The 26,160-nt window shown below is 47.4% G+C and overlaps 1 protein-coding gene across 4 annotated transcripts in view; it reads left to right on the forward strand.

Moving 5' to 3' along the window:
* TLE3 (TLE family member 3, transcriptional corepressor) overlaps positions 1-26,160 on the forward strand; it is a 170,734-nt gene that overhangs the window by 63,589 nt on the left and 80,985 nt on the right. For all 4 annotated transcript variants that reach the window (XM_069624215.1, XM_069624216.1, XM_069624214.1 and 1 more), the window contains one exon: positions 2,035-2,109. In XM_069624215.1, the coding sequence (XP_069480316.1) occupies positions 2,035-2,109 (75 nt within the window). The remainder of the gene's footprint in view (positions 1-2,034; positions 2,110-26,160) is intronic.

The following is a 26,160-nucleotide window of genomic DNA, read 5'->3' on the forward strand; positions in this document are numbered from 1 at the left end:
AAATTATCCCCTGACATTTAATGACTTGAGGTCACTGCCCTTAGAACTTAAAATCCACATGTATGTGTCATGCACATCTAGTATATTGTGTGGATAATTCCTTATTCTATGTTGTATGATATACTAACTTTACACCCTGCTCTCGTATCCAGAGTACAGACTTCGCTGCCTTGGAGTGTCTATCCAATAGCAGAGTCTGTCACAGAGAGGCTCTGCATCTTGGTCTGGATTGTTTTTTCTGAATCATAAACAATGTGGTCTGGGGAGCAATCCGTCTAACGTTATGACCACTATATTTTTGGAAATGTGGGACGTGCACCTCGCGGCCCTGAATCGGGGGGTGGCAGCCTTAATTTTGATTTAACTGCAACATCCAGACCCTTGTTTTCCATCTCAAAGACCCTATGGTAATCCTTTATGCTGCTCAACTGGTTTGTGTCCTTCAGTGAGAATGCCCCAACTACCACTGCCAGAAGCCCCCAGTGTCCCAGATTCAGTCCCACGTCTGGCAAGCATACTCCAGATCTCAAACTTGAGATGTGTGTTTTTAGCGGCCTAAAATTGCTGCCGAACAAACCAAAAGCCCTGTATGAAGATCACCTGCCCCTCTGCACACCCAAAGTTCAAATCTACTCGATGGTCCGGTTTCTCTGTACCATTTACCATCCTTGTGGCCTGTGCTTGCTCCTGGCCCTAAACCTGGTTCTCAAAGCTTGAATTTTTTTGTCCCCCCCCCCCCCACACATGAAATGGAATTACAACCACTGTGTTCTTACACCTACAACCTCTTCAGCGTTTAGTTCCCCCAGTACAGAGGGTGCTATAAATTGCTTGTCCTTAACGCCTCGCGTCTTGCCTGGTGTATTGTAGTGGGCCTTTGTTGGGCTCTCACTAAAAATACTGAACAGAAAGAAGCAGGTTATTTCCTATATCACCCTACCGTAGCCCGGTAACATAACTGTTTAAAGCCCTAGACTGGCTTCCAGTCAAATAGTGTATTCACCTCAAAACTATGAATAGCTCCTAGTGAGCTGCTTTGCCTGCACAGGACTACTCCCCAATCTCCCCCCCCCCCCCCCTTACTTCCAGCCGACCTAACACAAGGGCTGACTGACGAAGACTATTGGCCTCATCAGTTTACGTTCCAAGGGTTTAACCCTAAAATGCTGCACATACCAAGCTCATGCCTACTGCTCCATTTCCGCAGTGAGCTAGTGTGATAGAAGAGTGGAAAATCTCTGAAGGGAACCTTGTACTGGAGGTCCTCGGCTCCTTAACACTTCTCCTGGCCATTGGGGTTCATGGGTGGCGAGCATGTCTCTCTCTGCGTGGACTGCTATTTTGGGATAGGAAGGATATTGGTCATGGTTCCCGAGTGAGACTTGTGGAGGTAAAGTCTGTTTTTGTGGATGATTCTCTCGAGTGGCAGGGTATTTGGCTATTGGTGTTTTTGGGGTGGGTCCACATATTTTTAGGGTCTTAAGTATTTTCTTTCCTGTGTGTATTGGCTATATTTGTTGTCGGTGATCCTGGGTTTGGTGGGTTGCCTCCTGGGCCTAGGAGTTGGTGCCAGAAGGCTTTAGGATGCTGATCGGGAGTTGGTTGTGTAGCCCAAAGGCCCTGCACTGCTTGTTGTTTTGGATATCCATTTGATAAAATGCAAGGTTTGGGTAGGTGGAGTAGCTTGAATGGCCACGTTGATGTTTTGAAGCTAAGAATTCCGCTGGGTGTGTGTGTGTGTGTGTGTGTGTTCCCAGCAATGCTAGTGTGGAACGGTTTTAGTTTGCTTGTGCATGACATGTTAGGATGTTGCATGGATCTGTACCTCTGGAGTATAGTGTGTGTGGTGGTTTATGGGAATTCCGGCCGTAAGTGATGATGTTAAAGGGCGACTAGTGATGTCTGGGATTGTGGGGAAAGGTGGATAAGCAGCGTATGTTCGATTGAATGTATAATCTTTGTGTGCTTTGGAATTTGATGGGCGGGTTGTACCCTCCAGTGTCACATGCACTCAACGCTTTTCTCATCCCGCAGCACCAGCAACAGGTGGCACAAGCAGTTGAGCGTGCCAGGCAAGTGACGATGACGGAGCTGAATGCAGTCATCGGGGTACGTGGACTCGCAAATCTACCTATCGCCATCTCTATCCCTTCTAATACCCGCCATTTCCCAGAAGCAGAGGCCGCGCCGAGCTCGGACGGGCGACCAGAACGGCATCTCAGAATACCAGGGACACCGTTGCTTCTGGCAGATCGAAATCCACTCTAACCATTTACGAAGATGGCAAATTTGGGCACTGTTGCCCCGTTCTCAGCCACCCGAGCTCGGACTGGCCTCTGTGGCACTGGGCTGCGCGTCACAAGATTGTGTATTGTGCCTGCTGGGCCTCCTGACTGTTGCTGTTGTATATTTGCATCTTGACGCCACAAGCGACTGCAATTCTAATGGACCAGTGAAATTCAGCACTTATGCGGAATTAGTGCCAAATATATTAAAACGTGCTAATGAAACCAATCTGTGCAGGAATGTAAAGTCTGTCTATCACAAGGTAGCTTTCCCCAGAGCTCTCTGGGAAGATGGAATTCCCGATTTGTGTGAAGTGGTGTGGACCTTTCATGGTGTGCAGGGGCTGACTTCTGCTCTGGGGCCCTTTGTTTTACTCCCAATGTCTATATTCTGTGCCTTTCCTGCTGAGGAAAAAGGCACGAGTAGTCCTGGGGTTAATTTCCATGGCTGAGTATCGCCGTGCTTTTAATAACGCTGTCTGTTAACTGCAAGCTGTTTTATACCACTATAGAGAATACACTCGCTGTATACAAATTTAAATACTTTAATTTGTCACATCACTTAGCCTGTACATGTGCTTAGGAACACTCCAAGATCACAGAGAAAAAGCCCCCCCTCCCCAACAAAAAAACATTCTATAAAAACCTTTAAGGAACTGGGCATGGTACTGTTGGGATACTGTACAGTGGGCAACTAAGGTTTGGGAGATGGGGGGAGAGGGCGGGGTGGGGGGGGTTAGACACTAGTCAACCGTGTGGCACCCTGAAGTTGGTGTAGGGGAGGATAGAGACTGCTGTGCAGTAACCAATCAAAGGGAGCAAAACAATTCAGAGACTTGCATCACCAGAGCCGGTTGCCACAGTGAGTAGTCTTAAAGAAGCGCTATTGGGACCGTGCAGTCCCTTGTGGTGGGTACACAGGGTTGCATGCCAAGTCTAAAGCTTATATTGTAACCTCAATGATGCTTTAAACCAGAGCTCCGGATGCGATTTTGACTCTTTTTTAAGGGTCTTTTTGATCTCTCTTCTCTTTGTTTCATTGCACATTGTTACCCATGCAAATAAAGGATGCATTTTTTGCTCATCTCTTCATCTCTGGCATTATTTGCCTAAGTGGCTGCCCGCTGCTTACTGTAGGGCTGCTTTACACTAAAGACAACAATGGGTTCAAAGGCTTGGTCTCGCCACAGGAAGCAGGTTTGAGAACCAGTGCCTGGAGCTTTCCTGGCTGGTAGTAGCAAGAACGTACAGTATTTTAGTGCACATTCAGAGCTCCTTTAACCAAAGTGGTGCCTACCTGCTCACAAGCAAGTCCAAGAATGCTCTAAACGGTTCCTTCATCCGACCTGGGAGGAGGTGCCAGTAAGTGTCTAATAATTGGACAATCTACCTTTTTGTTCTTTCATTTTTTAAACTATATTTTATGACTAACTAAACAAGAGATTTCCCGATGTGATCTCAATTGCAATCCTGAATAACCCGAACTACTCTTGCAGTATCACTTAAATGTGTCAAATAACAAAATGAACACTGCTGCTTGCTGACCAGACTAGGAGTGCTTCCACCAGAGGCAGTGGTAAATGTGTGCGTAGTCGCTCACGTCGGAGACAGTGGGTCTGTAATATTATTGGGGTTTTAGCGCTAAGCCTTGTCTGTGTAGAGGCAGTGTCTGGCCTTTTCGCCACGCAGGATATCAGCCAGGCTGTGGGGACATAACTTGCAACATGTAGGGAAATGAAAACCTACGCATGAGTGATTGTTGGTATGAATGTAGTTTTTAGTGTTTTGACCAGAAGAAAATGTAATCCGAAGAAGGGACAAGTGCTTCTTACGGGCCAGCAGAACGGTCATGGGGACAGTTGCTAGTGTGGTGGTGGTATCCCGTTCAGTCTTGCTGTGGCTGTGTGATGGCCTTAAGCTGTTCTCAAAAGTACCTGGGAGTTCTGAGGATCATACTGGATTCCCTTCGCTGATATTTGGAGTGGATTATGTAAAAGTGACCACAGTGACGGAGGTGTCGGAGCCAGAAATTGACACTGTCCAGAATGCTGGGGCGCATAAAACTAGAGTTTGATCAAGCATAGCCACACTTCTCCCACACCCAACTACCCCTCTCCTGGGCCACACTCTTCCACCCAGAGTCGTAGCAGGCTGGCCCTGAGTTGAGGAGCAACAATGAGTCTCCTTTGTATGGTATGAATTGATAAGCCGCTGGAAAAGCAGTGAGTGAGAAACCAGTATGAGAGTTAAGGTGGTAAAATGACAAGCGTGCTTGGTCAAAGGTGACATCCACATTAAAGACCACACTCTGGGAGGGCAACTGCCAATTATAAGGCCTCTATCCAGAGGCTATCTGGAAGCTCGACCCTGGCATTTAGGTCTTCCAGCACTGCCTAGGTGTGTTAATGCGATGCCAAAGGGAACAAGCACTCATTTATATTTCGTAGGCTTCAAGCGGCCCGGTTCTATCGGAACGCTGAGAGGAACTATGAGCACTCTTAGTTAAATGAGCATGAGTTTTGATCTGTTGCTCCTCCTGGGAGCAAGGCCCTGAAACTGGCTGCCTGAAATCTCTGGAGGCCTGCTGTCAGATTTGAGGATGGGAACAGTGGGGAAGTTGGATTCCTCCTGGTAGAGGCTGGGTTCTTCTGGATGGGAACAGTGGGGAAGTTGGATTCCTCCTGGCGGAGGCTGGGTTCTTCTGGATGGGAACAGTGGAGAAGTTGGATTCCTCCTGGCGGAGGCTGGGTTCTTCTGGATGGGAACAGTGGGGAAGTTGGATTCCTCCTGGCGGAGGCTGGGTTCTTCTGGATGGGAACAGTGGGGAAGTTGGATTCCTCCTGGCGGAGACTGGGTTCTTCTGGATGGGAACAGTGGGGAAGTTGGATTCCTCCTGGCGGAGGCTGGGTTCTTCTGGATGGGAACAGTGGGTGGGGAAGTTGGATTCCTCCTGGCGGAGGCTGGGTTCTTCTGGAAGTTAATCTGCATAATCCAGCCATAGCCTCCCCTCTGAACCTGGGCTATACTTTGTCATGTTAATAGAGGGTGCAGGGGAGAACCTTATCTTTGCTGGTATACATTTGGCATTGTGGTCCGTTTCTGGAGTGTAGCTAACGTGTTATTTGTGTGGGATGCCTCATGCCCTGTACAAAGTGACATGCCCTCTCCATACCACTCCTAAACCTCTATTTAAATCTACCCTCAAATCCCTCCTCCTTTCTGAATAATCCACAGCCTAGCACACTAAGCTACTCCATCACCCAGCTTCCCTCTATCTTTACCATCACAGACAAGCCTTCAGCACGTTTCTGCCACTTTTCTACCATCAAATTAGCACTTCCTCCACCATCCTGTTCCTTTGTTATTCTGTCCTGTCTTCATCCCTGGTTTAAATTCCAACCTTGCCCTACATCTGGTCTACTAATCCTATTTTCCCCCGGCCCTCCCATTATTAAGGACATGCGTTCCCCAGTCTGTTAATGTTAAATCTTTGTAGGCGTGTTTGTGCAAAAATGCATTTTTCTTTCCTGTTTTTACAAATAAATATTTAGCCTGTCCCTACCACGACATAGAACATGCTAGTATAACAAAAGTGACAAAATCTCCAAAAAAGTATAAGGGGCGAGAGGAGTACATTTGGAAGGAAATATTGAAATAAAACACAAGGATGGGAAGAAGTGTAAGTCCACCAGGATTGTGTGTGTCTGTGGGAAAATGGCAACACCGCAGAAAGGAAGGTGTACTTAAGCATTTCGGGCCATGATGCATTTGGGTTGTTCAAGGCAACTGCGTGTTTGGAAAAATGCAGATAGTCTTTTAAATTGAAAGGCAGAACTGCAGCCAAACAAAGTGCATGCCGCTAGCTGGGCAGGTGTTGTACCTTGATGGACCATACGATTAGAATGGGTTCCTGTAGATGAAGTCTCTGTGGAAAACTCAACTCCTGTGGCTAACTTTCAATGAGGGTACGACCAGCAGAATAGTACCGCCTGGATCAAAGCCATGACCCCCTCGTCCAATGAACAACCCAGAGATTGTCTCTGAGTAATGTCAATTTCTTAAGCTCTAGTTTTTGACCAGGTGGCTGGTTTTCAATATGTTTTCTGGCTGAAACCTCTGCGCTTGTGAGGTGCTGTCCAGTAAAGACTGGCTCTCCTGCCAATTCAGTGTTATATGCTGGGTTGGCTTCACGATTCCTGGTGGATGGGTTCTTCACAGTGACCATGGGTTGGCTGTTCATTTGGTAGGCACTGGAGTAATGTGTGCATTGTGGCAGGAGAGGCTGGAGTGGGTTGGAAAAAAGGTTAAAATGCACACCACCTGGCTGCTACCACTGTAACACTTGGCAATGAGGTGGTCTAGATCATCGTATTGGCAGACCATGTGGTTCTTGGTGGCTTTCTAGGAGGTTTGATTAGGCCTTATGTCCTAATCCTTCAGGGTAAATGTGTAGTAATGATGATAAATTCATAATTGGAAACGTACCTTAGCTGGCATCGCCTTTTGCCAGACTCTAGAAATTACGCAGGACACTCAATCGGAGGTCCACAATCAATTCTAGCACTCTGGGTTTCACTCACTCGACCTAATATAAAGTAGAAGAGATCCAACACCAAATCATTCATTGGGATTAAAACCTTCTCTGTATCCCACCCCAGGGATGTTTTAACAGGAGAGAACATGGCTGCACATGGATTTACTCAAAAAAATCGCACAACCCACTCACAAGAAGGGAAGGACCCTTGACTGGGTAGCAGACCTAAACTGCAACATCTCTGTAAACGAAATCCTGCTGCAAACTTGGACTGACCACTACCTTATCCCCTTTGAATTCAACACCAGCAAAATACCTAACAAAACCAGTCCCATAGCACCGCTATGCCTTACAAGAAATAAACGCAATGTTACTGCTGAGACAATCGTGCTCCTTGTCATTCCAACACTAAATACCATTCTTAACTCAAACAACCCCAACTTGCTTGTACATGCATAAAACTCCTCTTATGGCTAATGTAATAGACAAAGTCGTTCCGCTCAAAATGCGCAAAGGGAAACCAAGAGCCCATGTGAATTCTTGGTTTACCCCGGAGCTAAAAGCGCTCCCCGCTGAAAAGTACTAAAGAACTCATTTTTTTTTTTTTTTTTTTTTTAACATCCTGAGAGAAATGGAGACCCCTAATCCACTCTCAGACTCGTGCTTAAAAGACTCTGGTGCACAAGCATTCAAAATGCTCTCGCCAACAAAATTGTTAGCCTATAAACTAAAATAGCCAACAAACGACTTCTTACTAACGCAACCACTACCAAACCTCCTCCAAAACTACTCGCCCCACAACCACAAGGTTTCAAATTTTCAAACATATCGATACCTGAAGTACAAAAAATCATAGCCTCTCTGAAACCCTCTAATTGCCAGCGTGATAGTTGCCCAGCACAGGTCATTAAAGATGCGGCTGGAGATCTAGCCCCGTTCATAACAAAACTAATCAACACATCATTCTCAAGTGGCATAGTACCCAGTAACCTCAAGGAATCTTGGCTACTTCCACTTCTTAAAAATACAAACTCTAGACCCTACCATACCCACGAACTATTGACCGATCACCAAGGTCCATTTCTTGCTAAAAATCTTGGATAGGGTTGCATACCTACAAATCTAAGACTACCTGGAGACCAACAAACATCTGGGAACCAGGCAATCTGGCTTTAGACCACAACATGGGACAGAATCCGCCCTCATTGACCTAAAAAGCCAGATTGATGATCTTAAAGACAAAGGTAAACTTGCTATCCTGCTCCTCTTGGACTTTGTCGGCAGCTTTTCTCTTTGTTGATCACAAGATGCTATGCGATCACCTTGCCTCAGCTGCCCACTTCTCCAAGTCAGCCATTACTTGGATACAATCTTTTCTAAATAACAGGACCATGCGAGCCTTCTCGCCATCTGCAGCAGCTGATCCCATACCATCGCCTGCGGTGTGCCCCAAGGCTCAGGCGTCTCGCCAACTTTGTATAACATCTTTACAAAGCCCTTGTTTGATGAACTGGACCGCCTGGGTGTCACCTACACCAATTATGCAGATGACACCCAGATACTCCTACCCCTTACAGGCGTGTACGACACAGATGTACGTCCTGTGAACAAGATCTACACCATCATTCAGGCATAGATAGCCGTCCATGGCCTGTGCCGGAATGATGACAAAACAGAACTACTCCTTGTAGGCTCGCCAGCAAACTTAAACTAAGTCCCAATTACAACTCACTCAACATGGATGAGAACATCCATACTGCCAAAGCAGTTGAGACACTTGGCTTCTAACTCGATTCTACCTCCAACCTTAGTAAACAAGTGAATATGATCGCCTCAGCCACTGTCTACACGGGCAAGCTCATCAGAGCCTGCAGACCCTTACTATCTGCAGAAAGTTGTCTCGTATTAGCCAGAGCTCTCATAATGTCCAAGCTGGACTACTGCAATGGCCTCTACTTGGGCGCTAACAAAACTGTGCTTAAACTACAGATAATGCCGAATAATGCTCTTAGAGCGGCACTAGAAATGAGCATATCTCTGCAATTTAGAAAACCATGCAAATGTCTCTCCATAAAAGAAAAGCTTGAACTGAAAACTCTTACCTTCAAAGCATTGAATCACACAGCCCCTCCATTACTCACGGTAAAATTCACATTGAAAACATCTAAACGAATTACCAGATCATCAGACACTTCATGCCTAGTGGTACCAAGATGCAACCTAAAAAGATCCGGAGGGTCTAGGTTTCCCATATCTGGCCTCCCAACTATGAAACTCCTTCCCTTCAGACATCAAATCCATCCAAGTATTCTCCAATTTCAGGAAAAATGTCATTGTTGGTTAACCAGCAAGAATTGTTAAAACCACTTGACCACACCATACCAACTCGGCACTTGATGACACTCCCTTCCAGTAACCTAGACAACTACTGTCTTGCTCCTCTTGTCTTGCTATGTATACATTCCCTTCACTTACTTAGGTACCATGATTTTACTCTTTGTACTGATCTGTTATGCCATGTACCATGACTGAATATTGACTGTATATTTGTACCTATCTGCTATGTTCCGACAACTTTTTACGTATGCATCATCTCCAACCTAACTGCATCTCCTTTGTATATAACAATATTCTAAAAGCGCCCAGATACCCCTGGGTCAGGTTGCGCTATATAAATAAAATAAACAAACAAAATAAACAGAGACTAGTTTCTGTCAAGAGGGGCCAGGATTCTTTGTCCTTTTCATATGTGGATTGTCATAGTTGCCAATACTGGCTCTGGTGCGAGACAAAAGACACGGCTAAGACAAAATAATGTAGGGCAGGGCCTCCTGATCTTCAGGAAGGCAATTTATTTGTTTTTAGTCCCGTTGCTAGGATTGTTTCTCTCCAGTGTAGAGGGTGCGCGGGGTTCTCCTATGGGATAATCGGTCCCGTTCCCATCTGCCCCAAACGCTGCTCCACTACGATCGGTACTTTTACCTAGCCAGTAAAAGAAGACTCCAACTCTTGTTTCGTATCGAGTTAACATGTTACAATTTGTTCCTTAAAAGCACACATTTATGCTGTCTGGGGACTTCCATGTGGTAAAATGGAAATTAGTACGGAAATCAAATGTTCTGGGATAAGTAGTTGACTTTCCTCCTACACACCTTTTTTGAAAATGTTTTAACAATTGTGACCCAGGGCAAGTGTGCAGTGGCGATCCGGTGGAATCGGGTGCTGTGTTTAATGGTGGTCCTGGAGGTCTAGTTGTTCGTTGGTGACACCGTAGGGCTAGACGTTAAGTGGGGGCATGGAGCAGTCTAATTGTGCCAATCGACGGCTGGGATGTATGGCTGGGTTGTCGGTGATGAGTTTATTGTGGTAGGGGAGTATGGGTTTTCTTTGGGAAAGATGTCAGGATTGCCAAATGCATCACACGTTGTGAAACGGATTATAAAATGAATACGAACCTTGTTTGACGAGGTTCAATGCAACACAAAATCCTTGATTGGCATGCCAAATATTGGCTAACAAAATTCAGGTGGTATCCTTTCCAAGCCTGTGATCTAGTTGTGTGTTTAAGCGTAAGAGTGATGATAATCGTGTGGTGTGAGCTGCAGTGTTAATGCGAAGTAGCATCGTTTTCAAGCAAAGCGTGTCTGATACAAGATTTACAAAAAGAAATGGCGACCCAAAGAAAGTATTCATTCAAATAGACGTAGTCCCCAACTGACTCAAAATGACCGTAACAGTAACTCGCCAGTTGTTTTAAAATGGTTGACGATGTATGCTTCGCTACTTTCTTTGCCTGAGGGGCTGCTCCCCAAACCGAAATAGTCTGCCTTATGCTGGTAAACTTATGTTGCTGGTTCATAAATGGCGTGACGTCTGCTAATTTCACGACCTTTGGGGGACCTGTAAGAGATTGGTGCGAGTCGGTTAGGGTGGGAAGGTATTGGGATTAGATGGAGGAGGGCAAGGTAGCTGTGACTGCAGTTTTGTTGTGTGCATATCCCCAGAAACCGTGTTCTGTGTGTGGGCATGCTGGTTGCTTTTAGAGATGTCTGAGGCCTGGCCTGGGCAAACCATGGAGTGGATATGTTTAGTATCAAGGGCAGGTTTGTTTTGTAACCCAGCGTGGCTCATCCAAGTGTCATGTGTGTGATCTGAGACCACTAAGGAGATGATATGGTGCAGTACAAAAGTCTATCAACACAAAGTAACAACGGCTTTAAGGTAGTGGACAAGGGTTAGGATAGTTTGTAAGGATAGGTTTGTGATGGTGAGAGGCTGTACGCTTAATTTGGCTGAGGTGCTGCCACAGATGTCTTCTTTCTATCTGGTCCACAATCGCATGATAAATCGTACAAAGACCATTGCAGAATGCTAAACATTTGGCATGTTTGTGCTTGGCAAATGGGGAAATAAAACACATTGCATGCAGGCTAGCTCAATCGGTCCTCAAAATATTATGCATTGTTCCTTACCAGTACTTTGCCGTATGATGTGTGGTTGTGATGGTGTGTGGTTGACAATGTAGGTTGCTAGTGTCCCTAGCAGGGTTTCAAAGTCTCACCCCCCCCACCCCCCAGCTCCCCTAATATAAGGCTGAATGTTGCAGTTTGAATCTCTGTGTCGGTGGACATCTGGAAGAGCGGCTGAGTCAGTTGCCTACACATTATGGGTCATAAAACCATGGCATAATGTGACCGGATGGTGACCTACCCTGATATTGATACCTAAATGCCATCCGGTTATAAACGTCAAGCCACTAACAGGAGAAACAGACCTGGTACTAGAACGGCCATTGCTATTAACAGGATTCAAATTTCCTTTTTAAGATCTACAGCTCGTTTGAACATCTGCTTAACAAATGAAAGTTCATTGCTAACCAAAGCGTTGTGGTAACCTGCCTCCCTCCTGGCTACAACTCATCCTTGGTCAATGACTGCCTCGATCTCACCATCTCAATTAAAAAGAGCCACATATTGGTGGGGGTTGGTTTTTTTTGGGGGCCTGCACAAGACTTTGTATGTTACAGGTAAAACCTGGCATTCTTCCGTTTGGTAGAGGACCCTACACACTAGGTTGGCCGTACCTTGGGTTCAATCTTCCAATTTATTGTGACTTGGCAGTTTACCATCAAACCATTCTCATCAAATCACTGCCCAGTCACCAGCCAACTAAACCCAATCACCCCCACGCTGCTCGGTGAAAACAACGTCCAACCGCCACTGTACATTTTAGTCCAAGAACTTTCCCAAGTGGATTTTTCAGCAGACTAAACTGTCAAAGAATTGAGACCCAAGCAGTCCCCGAATTTGGCATCTTTAATAACTATCCCAAAATGGCAAATGCCCTGGGCTATCTTGCTCCAGCAGTCAGACCGTGGTAAAGGTATTCCACAGGTGCTTTGGCAAAACCTTATTTGAAACCCTGATCAAGCAAAGGCCTGAACAGACGTGGTGAATAACCACTCTGGGATGAACAAACTAGCGAACAAGAAGTGGCTCTAAAAAGGCAATCTTAAGCAGGAAGGGGGAACAACCGCGTTATCCAATAATACCTGTGAAGTTGCCATGCTCGGTCTACACCAAACTTGTGAAACCATCTCGATTAATGAACAGTTTTTCAATCCAAAAATGTACACCTGGCAAGCTTTTTCACTGGAGAAAAGAAAAAATCAAACGCAGGATAGGCCAACGCCAACTGCTTTACCTACCCTTGAAGGCCCACCAACAGCTACCTCTTTCCACATTCAACAATATTTCTGAATCTTCACAAATCAAGACAGTCCAAAGAAGTCCAGCGAGCTCCCTAAAGCCCAACATTGCAACTCCAGCCTCATGTCACGCCAATTTACAATGCAACCCTCCAAAAGCCTTGATCAGGAACCTCTTTCTACTGACCCCAATATCCTAACGCAAAACTGCCCTTATCTTAAGTTCAAAGCCAGCGTTCTGTGAGACTAGCTTGAACACAGTACAGTCAATTGGCACAGTTCTGCATGACCACTGTGTTAATGTTAAAGGACATTTGTACCGCGCACTTTCACCACCGTAGTGGTCCCTTGGCGCTCTGGCGGCTCTGAAAGAGGAGGGGAGGTTGAGTTAGTGGGAGGAAGCAGGAAAAGTGCTGCGTTTTAGGTTTGTGGTTGTGTTTGGTTAGAGTTTGAGAGGTGTATGCAGAGGGATGGAATTGTTGGTTGGTTAGTTGGCATTGCTGTCCTTGCAATTGTGGGATTCCATCTAGGTGCGGCACCTGCTGACAGTAATCTATCTAGATTTGACACGAGCTAGGTTCATAATTCTAAGTGTGACGCATGCTAACAGTCACACTTCTATCTAGATGCAACGCAAGTTAGGTTAAGAATTCTAAGTGTGGTGCGTGCTGAGAATCACAATTCCATCTAGATGCGACGCAGGCCAACCTTCACAACTCCATCCAAGCGTGTACATGCTAACATTCACAATTCTATCCAAGTGTGGACATGCTAACAATCTCAATTCCATCTAGATGCGACGCAGGCCAACGTCCAGAACTCCATCTAAGCATGGACATGCCAACATTCACAATTCTATCTAAGTGTGGACATGCTAGTATTATGGCACTCTGTTATTGGTAGGTAAGATAGAGTGGCAGGGGTTTTCTGGAGTAGAGTGATTGCTCTACTCCCCACCCATGCCACACTCACGGTTTTTGTTGGTGTCTGTTGGCTGCTGGCTTCCTTGGCGTCCCCTGCCGACACCTGCAGACACATCTTGGAGCTGCCAATGTAGGAGCGGACCTTTGCCTCGGGGTCCTTCGCTGAGGGGGCTGCCGGGCAGAGGGTTTTAATGGTGTAGAATGAGCCAATCAGGGTGAGGGGCGGACTGGGAGGCGGGAGGAGAGGAATAGGGGAAGAGGATGGGAACAGGGAGGTGGGGCCACGCGGGCGCCGGTACCAGGAGGCACACCGGGCCTCTGGTTTTTAATTAAAGGAGCCCTGGAGGGTCTCGTGTGGGGCCTCACTTACCCGGGGTGCTGGGTGCCGGGGTTTGCAGGGCGACTCACCTTAGGCCAGGGAATGGTGGAAATGAGGCAGGGTGCAAGGGGGATTGGCGCCATAGGCCCACTGTTGTGGGTGACTGCGAGCACCAATCACGGCCAGGGAACGTCCTGGAGGCGGGATAAGGCAGGAGCCTGAGTCTGGATGTGGCGCTCTGGGAGGCCGCACTCCACGTGTTCTACGAACACCTATGGACATTTTAGGGGTGTAAACTTCTCCCTTTAACATTAGAGAAGAGCTTCAATCAGTTGATGACATCTCATCTGCGCTTATCCTCCTTCACCTCTAATCAACACTTTTGATGAAGACTAACTTATGCCTGGCCTTCAACATGACCTGGCAATGTCTTGGAAGGCCTTTGAATCACTTTGCTTATCCTTAGACAATTGTCTATTGGCCACTACACGTCCCAGAGAAGTGGGGTCCTATAGGGGTTGTCACTGTCTCCATCGTTGCTAAATGTCTATGTGAGAAAAATGGGCTCTGTGATTAAAAGTCCTTTTCAATCTTGTTTGAAGCAGACACTTGCAACACTCTAGTCTACCTGTCCGGAAGCATGTGCAAGTGATCATTGCCTTGAACGAGATGCAGGTGATCCCGCTATGCAGCATTGTGGTCACAAATGTCCTGCCCTTCGTCTGGGCAGATTCCCTTAGCCTTATCCCCTGTAGAAAACTGCAAGGACGCTGTACATATTCTTTTGGTTGTAAGCTCAACACTCACAATAATTGGCCACTACCCCCTTAAGTTAACATAAACCTTTCCAACATAGAGGTCCTGGTACTTGGCCTTTTGGATTGCTGCAATGTTTTGTTTCTTGGGTTACCGAAGAACACTCTAAAGCAACTGTGGCATAATTGGGAGCTCAAGAGGCACTTTGCTTACAGAAAGAAGGCCAAATTACAGCCTGCCTTCCAATCCCTCCAGTGGCTGCCAATCTAGCAAAGAGTAACATGTAATGCTCTTTGCACTATACATCCTACCCAACTGGGAAGTCCTTAACAAATCTGCATCCGTCATGACAGTCGAGTAATCTGGGTTTTCTGAGCCAGGATCTTAGATTGTGCTAGCAACATCTGCCCCTGAGTCTCCAAAAAGCTGCAGCATAACACCGGCTGAAAAAAAGCATTCCCGCTCGCCTGATGTGAGGCAGCTCCATAACTTTGGTTTCCAGAATGCGGCTGAATTCATGCAGGAGCTTCTTCATTACAAGATCAGGGAGAGCAAGAGAGATTGAAGGTGGCAATGGAAAGCTTGAAAGTGGCCCACAAAGCAGGAGCCCTTGCGGTCTGAGGGTGTGGGGAGCAGTGAAAACTGGATTTGGAAGGGTGAAGAGGTGGACTGAGGATGCAGTGGAGAAAGCCTGCCTCTGGTAGAACTTTGCATGTGCACCATCTACAGCCCCTTACAAAGGTACAGCTGCCTCTGCTGGGGCTCACTCGAGACTCTCTTCTAGAGAAGCTCAATAGGACACCCGAGTTCCTCACTTGCGGACTGTGAAGACTGCTAATGGCATCCCTTGGCCTTGCAGCCAGTTGCAGAAGAGGGTTCCATGTCTTAAAATCACGGCCAAAATGTCTGTGTATACAAAATGTTGCGGCAGAAATGCAGTGGTTTTGCCACCACAATCGTATAAAGGGTGCGGGGGACACCCCCCCCCCCCCCAGACCCTTTATACCATTTAAATGGTATAATGTGGTACACCTTTACCGGGTCAAACCATGGCATTTTTGCCACAATTTATTTTTTTACCGGCAACATTTTCGCTGTGATTTTATTACCAGATACCCAAAAGAGGTGGTCTAGGTACCAGAATACTGCTGAATCCATGCAAGTCCTTTCTCTATCCGACAGAGCAAGGTGCCTGGTCCCTCTGCCTCTTGTACCCCCAGTTCTGAAATGATACATGCATGATGAAACACAGTATGCTGTATTTAAATGTAGGGGACTGTCCCTCCCCCTTAAGGAGACTGGTGGGGTGAAGCAGAACCAAACCTACCCTTAAATTCTAGTTATTACTATTCCGTTTCTATCCAGTTGCTACCCTCAAGAGATTGATCTTGGAAGACCGGGAAGGAGGATTTGTCATTCCTCGCCCCACTAAGAACTATGTGCGCTGCCTATACTAATATATATATTTTTATTTTTTTTGTCCCCCTCCCACCCATGCCAGATGTGTTTTCACCTCTTCACGTGCTTGTCCTTCCCACCACATTAACATGGTGGCGATTCACCATCCTATTTCAAACCACTTTATGTTATTCTCCCAGACACAATCAATAACATACAGGCAGGATTAAAAACCTTTACCAAATCAGGCAGGACTACAAATGCACGTAATGGGAAGGATATGAAATTCATTCTCTTTCTCGTTCTCTCAAATTGGCACTGCTGCTGCTCGTACTGTACCTATGTCGCCAACCCCTCCCTCAAGCACCTAGAAACTCTCATCTAATTAGAAGTGCTGCATTTTTTCAAAGTATGTGCTTTCTTCAAACATACAACACATTTACTACATGGTCAGAACCAGGACAGGCTTCCCAGAGAAATGCAACAGATGAAGGTACAGCCTCCTTGCAAGACCATCACAAGCTTTCGTCACATAGGTACAACTTACTGGGCTAGTGCAAGCTTTCCACAAAACCTGAGGTACTGCATGGGTAGGCCAAGTGGATGCTTTCGTCACCAACACCACTACGAGACTTGTCCTTGGCCTCAAGCCCAAGGATCTTATCTCTCCCGGACTGAAATCTCTGCACTGGCTCCCAGTGGCTGCGAGGATTAAATTCAAAACCCTCTGGGTTGTACACAAGGCCTTCTGAGGTCTGGGGCCGAAATACCTTCAACTCTTTCTTCCTAAATACCTTCCTTCTCGAGCTCTTCGCTCATCTGCCTCCAACTCCCTCAGGGTCAGTCGCTTCTCCAAGCAACGAGTTGGTGGCAGATCACTCTCTTCGGCAGGGGCCTCTCTCTGGAACAGCCTTCCTGCCTCCTTGAAACTCGAGGAGAACCACCTCCGGTTCCGGAAACGCCTCAAAACCTTCCTCTTTGCTTCTGCTTTCTCTCCTCCCCTCCCTTGCTGAACTCCTGACTGAAATTGCACTGGTTACTTGGCAACCCTTCTGATCTCTGGCCCAGGCCCTGTCAACTGCCCACCTGCACTGCCTCCCTGGCAACCCATGTACTTGGACTGTTTTTTTGTATCCCTTCAGTTCCCTTTCCAGCACTTTGTCCGCACTTCCTTGCACTTGCCTGTTGTTTTTTTGTGTTTATTTATTTATCTTATTTATTCCACTTCCCATGTACTGCACTTCCCCTCTCCCTTTTCCCCCTTGCACTCTTCCTTTTTTTTTCCCCCCTTCCCATGCACTTGCGCGATCTGAATGACACCTGGCTTAGTAAGATCGTTGTCTGTCCTCCCTTTGTCCCCCACCCCCGCTTGCCTCGTCGCGCCTTGAAACACTTGTGTATAGGCGTGTTATAAATGTCCTATCATATCACTGTAAACCTCTTTAATAACTAAGTGCACATACATGATGGATAGATGGGAGAGTTCAAGATTCCGTCTCATATATCTCAATCTCGAACACTCTTCATCTCCTTGCTCCAGTCATGAGGATCCGTCTGAAGCCCACGTCCAAGTGCAATTCTTCGTATGATTCCGACCTTGACACCCTTAAACACAAGTGTAGTGTGGCTGAGAGGAAGAGAGAGAGCATCAGGCTCATCCTCCGACAAACTGGCCTGCCGCCTGCTCCAAATGCAATATAGACTCTCTGCCCTGTCCAAGAAAAGTGCTGTCTTCCAAGCCCGCGTCGCGTCTCTGCGGCCTCAAACAACTCAGCCAAACTTTTCAAAATCTGCAAGGAGCTGGCCAATCCTGCTGCAGTTTCCACCTCTCCTGTACCCCCCTGCCCCCCCAGGCTCTCTTCACGGCACTGGTTTCTCACTTCACCACTAAAACTTAGGACATCCTATCCACTCTCTCCTCTTCCTCTCCCTCTAACACTCCAGGCCTCTCTGGCTGTCTCTCCTCCTCCTCCTCCTTCCCAGTGCTCACTCCCGACAATGTTTCTAGTCCGTCTGATCTATGAGAGTCTCGTCAAAGCAGGTGCTCCGCCTGCTCTTCCAGAACCATCAAGGACCACATTGACACCCTCGCTTTCCATACTGAAACTGTTGGTTGTCTCCATGACCACCAGTCTGCCTTTAGAGCACCCAGAAGCATGGAAACTGCTCTCCCCAACACGCGTGAAGACTTGCTCTCTAATCTCGACTCTAACCTTCCTTCTGTCGTCCTTCTCCTTGATTTATCATCTGCTTTTGATACGGTCAGCCACGACATATTGATCATCTCCGTGACAACCTGGGCATCACAGATCAGGCCCTAGCATGGTTGACCACCTTTCCCTCCGATCGACCCTCCCAGGTCCAACTTGGGTCCTTTCTCTCTCCCACCTTTCTCTCTACATGTGGTGTTCCCCAGGCCCTGCCTCTTCAACGATTACTTGGCTCCCCTGGCCCACCTCATCTCTACCTTCTGTTCTAACTTTCACTGTAATGCAGATGACATTCGGCTCTCCTTCAGGCTCCCCTCAGCCTTCTCTGCTCTCGCCCATTCCTCACTGTCTATCCGCGATTCAGGAATGAAGTGCCTCCAACGAATGCCAGTAAGACTGAGATCCTTCTCATTGGAACCCCTGCTCACGCTTTCCCTCTTTCACTCTGGCCGCCCACGCTGGGCCCCCCACCTTCACCTTCCTATGAGGCGAAGAACTCTTCCTCTTCGGCTCCACCCTCTCCTTCTCGCATCTCAGACATCTTTAACATCTCTAAGAAGTCACACTACCAGCTGCACCTCCTCAGAGGTATTTTTCCTTTTCTCACCTTCCCCCAGAAGCTCACTGTCTAGAGATCCCAGGCCTTTTTCTAAATCTGCCTGCCTCTACTCTTCGCAACTAATCCAAAACAGGAATGCGATCCTTGTCCTTGGCCTCAAGCCCAGGGATCCTATTTCTCCAGCCCTGAAATCTCTACACTGGCTCCCGGTGGCTGCAAGGATCAAGTTCAAGACACACTGCATCGTCCACAAGGCTTTCTGGTGCCGGGGACCACACTACGTCCTCTCTTCCTAAGCATCTTCCTTCTTGAGCCCATGCTCCTCCATCTCAAACTCTGAGGGTCAGACACTTCTCCAGGCAGAGAGTGGGGGGTAGATCTGACCTCTGCTGGGTCTCCCTCTGGAACAGCCTCCCTGTGCCTCTCAAACTTGAGCTGGACCACCAAAGGTTCTGGAAGCAACTCAAGACTGACCTTTTCGCTTCTGCTTTCTCGCTGTCTCTCCCCGGCTGTTGATACTGTCTGCTGCGCTAACTGGTACCTGGCCACCCACTGAGCCTCACGTGCACCAGTCTCCTGCACGACCAGTAGCCCCTTGAACTGCCTCTCTGGGTGCACTTAGGGACTGTATCTGCAACCCTACAGCCCCCTGCCTCTGCACTAACTTGAGCCACCACCTTGGCAGCATGTACGGCATCTTTCCACTGCAAGCCCCTGCCACCCCCCAAAACCACCCTGGCACTTCTCCTCTTCACTTCCCCTCGTACTTGCACGATCTGAATGACACGAAGATAGTTTTTGTCCTCCCTCTGTCTACCCTTCCTTGTCGCGCCTAAAAACACTTGTGTACAGGCGCGTTATAAATTACCCATCAGAGATCATTTCATACAGACAGCATGGTTAGGATAAGGGTAAGCTTCTCCTGTTTATCCTGGGCAAGCGTACGTTTCCCACAATAAATGTCAATGCATGCTTGGACAGGTTCAGTGCATATTTCCTTCGCAAGTCGGTGCTAACAAATTATGGGCGCAAAGCAAGTGTTTACTTTTCAAATTGGTACATGGATTGTATGACTATGGCAGGGCAAAGCTTTCCTTACAAATGTGTACATGTGCAAGCTTTGCTCTCAAACAGATGCAGCATGTGCAAGGTTATGGCAGGCTTCCCTTGCACAGGTATAACTTGGGAGCAGGACAGTACAAGTCCCATGCAAACAATACTGCATGCAGGGTCAGTGTACGTTTCCCCAAGTACAGCATTGGCCGAGCAACTGTTTGCAAGAGCCTGTAAAATCTTCTCTCACAAATGGCTACATGTATATGGCAAATGAGACCAGTGCAAGCTGCCATCGCACACATTAAAGGTACACCACATGTTCAAGACAATTGCACGTTTTCCACCTGAACTGGTGGAGGTGCAGCCTGGCCGGAGTCGTGCAGGTTCCCAGCAGAGACGCCACTGGCGCAGCATAGGATGTCTGCAAGTTTCATTTGCAAAGGACTCTGGTGCAGCAGTGGTGCTGGCTCCATGCAGCCTGCCAGCTCCAGTGCATATTGTTATTGTTACTTTGCACTTATATAGCGCCTTATATACCATTGGTATGGTCTGAAGGCGCTGGTAGGTTGAATGCCCTTGGGAACCGAAGTTCAAGTCAGTAGAGAGAGTGGGGAGGGCCAAACGGCGCGTGTGTGCACCGGGTATGTGTGCAGCTGGTGTGTTATTCGTGAAATAGCTGCTTCTTAGTGGTAGGTGTGGTGGTTGATATCAGGGGTATGTGTTCGTTCTGGCAGGATTTATCCAGACCGATTATGGCTGCGTTAGGCCTGAGGAGAACGCCTGGCTGGGGGGTGTGTAACCAGCGGTGTTTACTTAGAGTGATGGGGAGTGAGCGAGAAGTATTGGTATGAGAACAGTTATACCGAATGGTGTCATAGTATCTCTGTGTTCTATTTGAGTGGTGATGCAGAGGAGAGAGTAAGCGTGGGGTGTGATATGGTGGGTTTACATGTTCTTCCAAACGTTCCCTGCATTCCAGACCATACTGGAGCCAGCTACACTTCTGTGTATGTATATGTAGAGTACGGCTTTACATGGAGCTCTTACCAGTCACTATGTGCTAGCTGAAGTGTTGTGTTGGGTACATTATGCAAACTTGCCTGCCTTCTGCACTCTCCTCTATATCTTGATGCTGCTCTGTTCTTGTGTGGGAGTGGGAGCAGCCCAGGGGATGAAGGTGGGATGCGAGAAACCGATGTTGTTCCCCACACACGCCTCGATAAGCTGCTAGCGCGCTAAGATGGGCTCTGGCCAATATCGAAAATCACAAAGCTCGACTTCCCTAGTCTGCCTGCTAAGCAATGTCCGGCAACGCATATAGGTAGTGTTATTACACAGAGACCCTTTGGTGGGATCTGGAACCAGCAAACAAAGCGGAGGGGGTTCTCTGCGAAGTGTAATGAAACCAATTATTACAAGGGTTTCAACCCAACTTTCATGGCAACAGAGGGAAATATATCCAGTGCTGTCTCCAAAAAAGGAATTGATCTCCGTTTGCAATGAATCCTGTAAAACGACGAAAGGCCTATTACGAAATAGGCAAAATAATTGACAGAAAAAAAATCTAAAAGTAGACCAACAATGAGGAATGTTTTTTACATAAATGACACGCATATCAAACACAGCATAATTAGAAATCAAAAACACCAAGAGGGCCACTCTTCAAAAAACTAAATATTACCACTTGTGCATAAACCATAACCAATGCGTAGCTACTTGTACATAAAACAACCCAAAAATATATGAAAAAGCTCCTTGTCCTCAAATACACCTTGAGTATCAGCTCACGCACCTAATAATTTTACATGTGCTTAAACACAGTCCAGAGCGATCCATAGATGTAACAAGTGCTTATTTATTCCAGCCGAAGTATTAGAAGAACGAGAAAAATGTTCTCCTGAGCAAGATAAAAGTTCAAACACTTGTCTACTCGATTTTTGGCTGAAATGCGTCCCCCAATTTTACAATGGCCCAGCCTCCTTCTGGGCGTAAATGGGAATTTTTCTTGGAGGGCAATTTGAAGGCCAACAGTCTGTACAAGAATAAAAAACATATAAAAGAATTGAATACAAGAATTGCATACACATGAAAGAACAAAAATGTAACTAATCGAACATGGATCCAAGCAGGGGGCTCGAGATATTCCTCACTCCTGTTGGTACATTGACCAATCTAAAACGCAGGTTTCCATGATATGACATGATATGTTCTTTATTACGCGCTTAATACCCAGAGGTTTCTATGCGCGGACCTGGGGATCGAACCTGTGGTGCTCAGTGTTGTCAGGCGAGCACGTTGCCCCTGAGCCATCAACGTGCCACACTGCGTGTCTCCTCGTATGAGAGGAGTCTGTAGAATAAATAAATACATATAAAAAAAAGAGGACAAAACAAGTCCTCCATTTAGTGAAGACTAGCCATTACATGTATCTCAACCCAAATTGCCAAATAAAACCGACATATGGCCGGATGGACTCCATGGTACGCAATTAGGAGGGGCTCTTCTAAGACCCAAACAGGCTCTCGACTGTGAAAGCAAGGGGCGGTAAAGACCTACACCATTAAAAAGCCAGATGCAAAAAGGACAAAAGACTATAAGTAGCACATGTGCGGCACTTGGAGACGACAACTTGCCTTGCTGCCTGCAATTCAACTCTTCCGGTAGCCTGACCACAAGCACTGGTCCTGTGTGTTGTTGAGCTCGTCAGCCGGTGGCCATATTTAGACATGTACATGATCTCCTGATGAGGTGAAGAAACATGATAATGTGCCCCACTGGTCCGTCGGTGGCCATTTTGGAATGGGGAAATAGACATGAGTTTCAGCAAAATACACTGAGGTAAGGTTGATCCCATCAAGGAACTCCTCGAGACATTCCTTTTCTCCTTCTTCCCTCTCTCCCTCCCGTGCCAATGTCAGTCTACAGCTGAGACTGGTGCCTGGTCCCTTATGAGTCTTACCTGCCCCCTTTTTGCCTTCGGGCACCCTTCCAGACTAGTCTGAATCTGGTCCACCCTGTCAACGGCTCTTATTCTCTCTCCCACCTTTCCTCCGGCACTTGCCCTCGTGGCTCCCCTCAGTACTTGCTCAGCCCCTCTGGACCCCCCACCTCTGCATTTCCCCTCCACCCCCTCCCCCCTAGCCCTTCCTCCTACTTCCACTCCCCCTGCTCTTCCTTGTCCCTGCACTTGCATGGTAAGAATGTCACAAGGCCTTTTACAACCGTTAGTTTGGTTTTTCCTATGTTACCCCAATACCACACCCCCACACACTTTGTCTTCTGGCACCTGGAGACACTTGTGTATAGGCGCCATACAAATGTCCAATAAATCAAATAAGGCAAATGCACAAATAGGAATCCCACTACCAACATTTTGTTTGAAGTAAACCTAACTTATGAAACACACACACGGTCACTTAGACATGCTGGTGACTTGACCAGCTGATAGGTCGGTGGCCATGTTAACAAAGGGAAATAAAGCATGGTAGCGCCAAGGTGTGCTCTGGTGTTGGGAAGTTCACAAATGCATAAACTCTCACCAGGAACGTCCATTGAATCTTGCCCTTTTGGCACAGGCATAGGTTCATATGGATCACATGCATCAGGTTGCAATTAATGTGATGTGTTTTTTTTAATTTTTTTAACTTGACTCCTTTCTGAATCGCCTCAGAGCCAGTGATGCAGGATAGGCGGCACTACAGGTTCCACATGAAAAATGTCCTACCACAGGGTTTGATGGCACATCCCAAAAGTTACCCAAAGTGTCCATTCTCGAAGCTTGAGCAACACACCTCGACTGTACAACATTGTCCCGGATGTGTTTGCCTCGTTTAAAGGCAAATAATGGGGGTTGTGAACACACCTGTTCAGCACAACCCAGGGATTTATTAAGACTCCTACGTACAGCCCTACCATCTTCGATATGCATACCCCTCTAAAGGTCACCCAAATTCTTCCCATACAACCCCATGTCCCCCACTGATCCCCTCATTGACTTAAAAAAAACAATCTCTTCCTGTTCTGTGTCCCCAAAGGTCGCCTTGTCCAGTAAATCCACTGTCAATCACCAAAGTGGTAATGCCAGCCCGCTTCCTGCCCATCTACATTCTGTGACCAATGGTGCGTGATCCGACATTACCCACCCCAGATACTTCATGTTTGATTGTCCTGCATTCTTCCTCCTGACAAAGGAATATGCCAACCGTGTACATGGCATGTAGAAGAATAAATATCCCTGTTCTTCCCCCTGGGATCCCCTCAATAATTCCCCCAAATCTATACCATGTGTGACCTTGCAAAGGGAATGAAGATTTCGATCTGACTAGTCCAGATATTCCTGACTTGTCCATATTTGGGTCCAGCCAACAATTAAACCACCCCCCTTGATAAAGAACCCAATCCTCCCCTCCCCCACTTCTCCTGTAGTGATGTAAAATAGGTCCCTGCGTCAGTATTCAGTGCATAGGAATTCATTATGCAGAGAGGTTGCCCCACCAACGTACCACAAAGTACCAAGGTCCTAACTTCCATATCCCCCACATGTCTGTGGTCTTCACTGGGGCAACCTCTCTTTTCCAGGTAAAACCCCCCCCCCCTTTGCATAGGAGGAGTACGTCATCCAAATACCCTACCGTCTCATTTACGCCTGAGCTCCTCCAGATCCGGGCCCAACTTGTTTCCGGAATCAACGCTATCTGTATTGCATTCAGTTTCAGAAATGCTCTCACCTTTACCCTCTTCCCCAGCCTCTGTACATTCGAAGTCCCTATTTTAAGTGAAGTGGCGCTTGACTGTGAATAGATCTCTGCTCCGGGGTTCCCTGCCTTCACCATCTAAGCTCAACTTGTCACGTAACTTGTCACTGGTCTCGAAATAGCTGCCCAGTAACCAAATATAAGAAACATGTGAACTGCAATCCTCCAACTAACCAACCTCTCTCGAGCCCCCTATTCCCCTCCCCCCAAATACCACTCAATGCCCATCCACTGATACCATCTTGTCCTCCTCCCACAACGCCCCTCTCAGGGAACAATCCCTACCACCCTCCTTCCCCCAGCAACCCACCAAAGTAACGCAATGTAACACTTCAACTCTCCATAACACATGCAGCCGCCCCCCCCCCCGCCTGCACCCAGCTAGCCCCCAAACTCAACCATTGGTGCTCTGTTGCCCCACCCTGGTTCCCCCTCCAAGGCAAACAGCCCCATAGTTTTGGGTACTTGGCCACAACGTGTGGCTCTGCTGACTTCTCAACCATATCATTTTGGTCATGCAATTACTGCTACTTCAACCTTAAAATCCTCTGGTTCAGTCGCCACTCTACACCAGGCTGGAGTGGTCCGGTCACTGCCTCCCCCATCCCCTCCACCCCCCCGCCATGCTGCTGTTCATTTTCCATCATTGTGGTCCCTCTAACGCGACTCTCCTGAACATTAAGTTTCACGGGGAAGTACATCATGTAGCGCAGATTGCAATGCCTTAAATTCCTTTTGACTGTGCCAAAGGATCTTCCCTGCTTCTGGACCTCTTGGGTGAAGTCGGGGAAAAATTAGAATTCAAGTATTCTTGTAAAGTGGCCCCGCCGCCTGGCTTCTAGTATGATAACGTCCCTATCCCTAAAGTTCAAAATGTTCACCAGAATCACCCGTGGAGGCGCTCCTGGTGGTGGTGCCCTTCGTGGTACCCTGTGCACTCTTTGCACAGCAATAATTTGGGCAAGCCTTTCAATTTAAAGTCCTCCACCAAAAGTCTCTCCAGATACTACTCCTTGCACTGGCCCTCTTCCCCCTTCGGCACCCCAATTAGATGGATATTACGTTTACTGGAGTGACCCCCTCTGCGTCTTCAGCCTTGTTTGCCAATGTTCTGGTCGGCCCCCACCAGGCCCATTACCTGGTTCTTCAACAGAGTGACAGTATCCTCAATGTCACTCACTCTTCCACTTGCGTCAATCTTTCAGTCACCTTCATGTCTGCACGTATCAGTAATGTCCACACCAACCTCGTCGATCTTCACTTTCAGGGACACTCTGTTCCGGTATTGCCAACAGGAGGTTTCCCATAGTGACACCTTCAGAGGTGTCCATTGTCCCCTCCTAATCACTTGTCACCCTGTGTGGGTGATTCCCGCTGCTTCGGCCTTGCACCTACGTACTGTTCCATCTTTTGTTGCCCCTTCACCATTATAGAGGCCCTACTATGACGGGAGTTCTGCAGTGTCTTTACTGCGTTGCCTCTCGCCTCCTCTCCTCCTAGCTGGACCCGCCTTAGCCGGTCACAAGCCTTCCCTCGCCTTCGGAATTATATGCAGTCTGTTGTCTGGGATATCCGTAGGTGCCCCCAACCAGTTGCCGGAGGCGTTGCCAGTCACTGGATGCCCCTCAGCCAGCCTCTGTGCACACTCCACGCACTCCT

The sequence above is a fragment of the Ambystoma mexicanum genome, chromosome 11, assembly GCF_040938575.1.
Source record: "Ambystoma mexicanum isolate Mex_15411 chromosome 11, UKY_AmexF1_1, whole genome shotgun sequence".
Classification (NCBI taxonomy): domain Eukaryota; kingdom Metazoa; phylum Chordata; class Amphibia; order Caudata; family Ambystomatidae; genus Ambystoma; species Ambystoma mexicanum.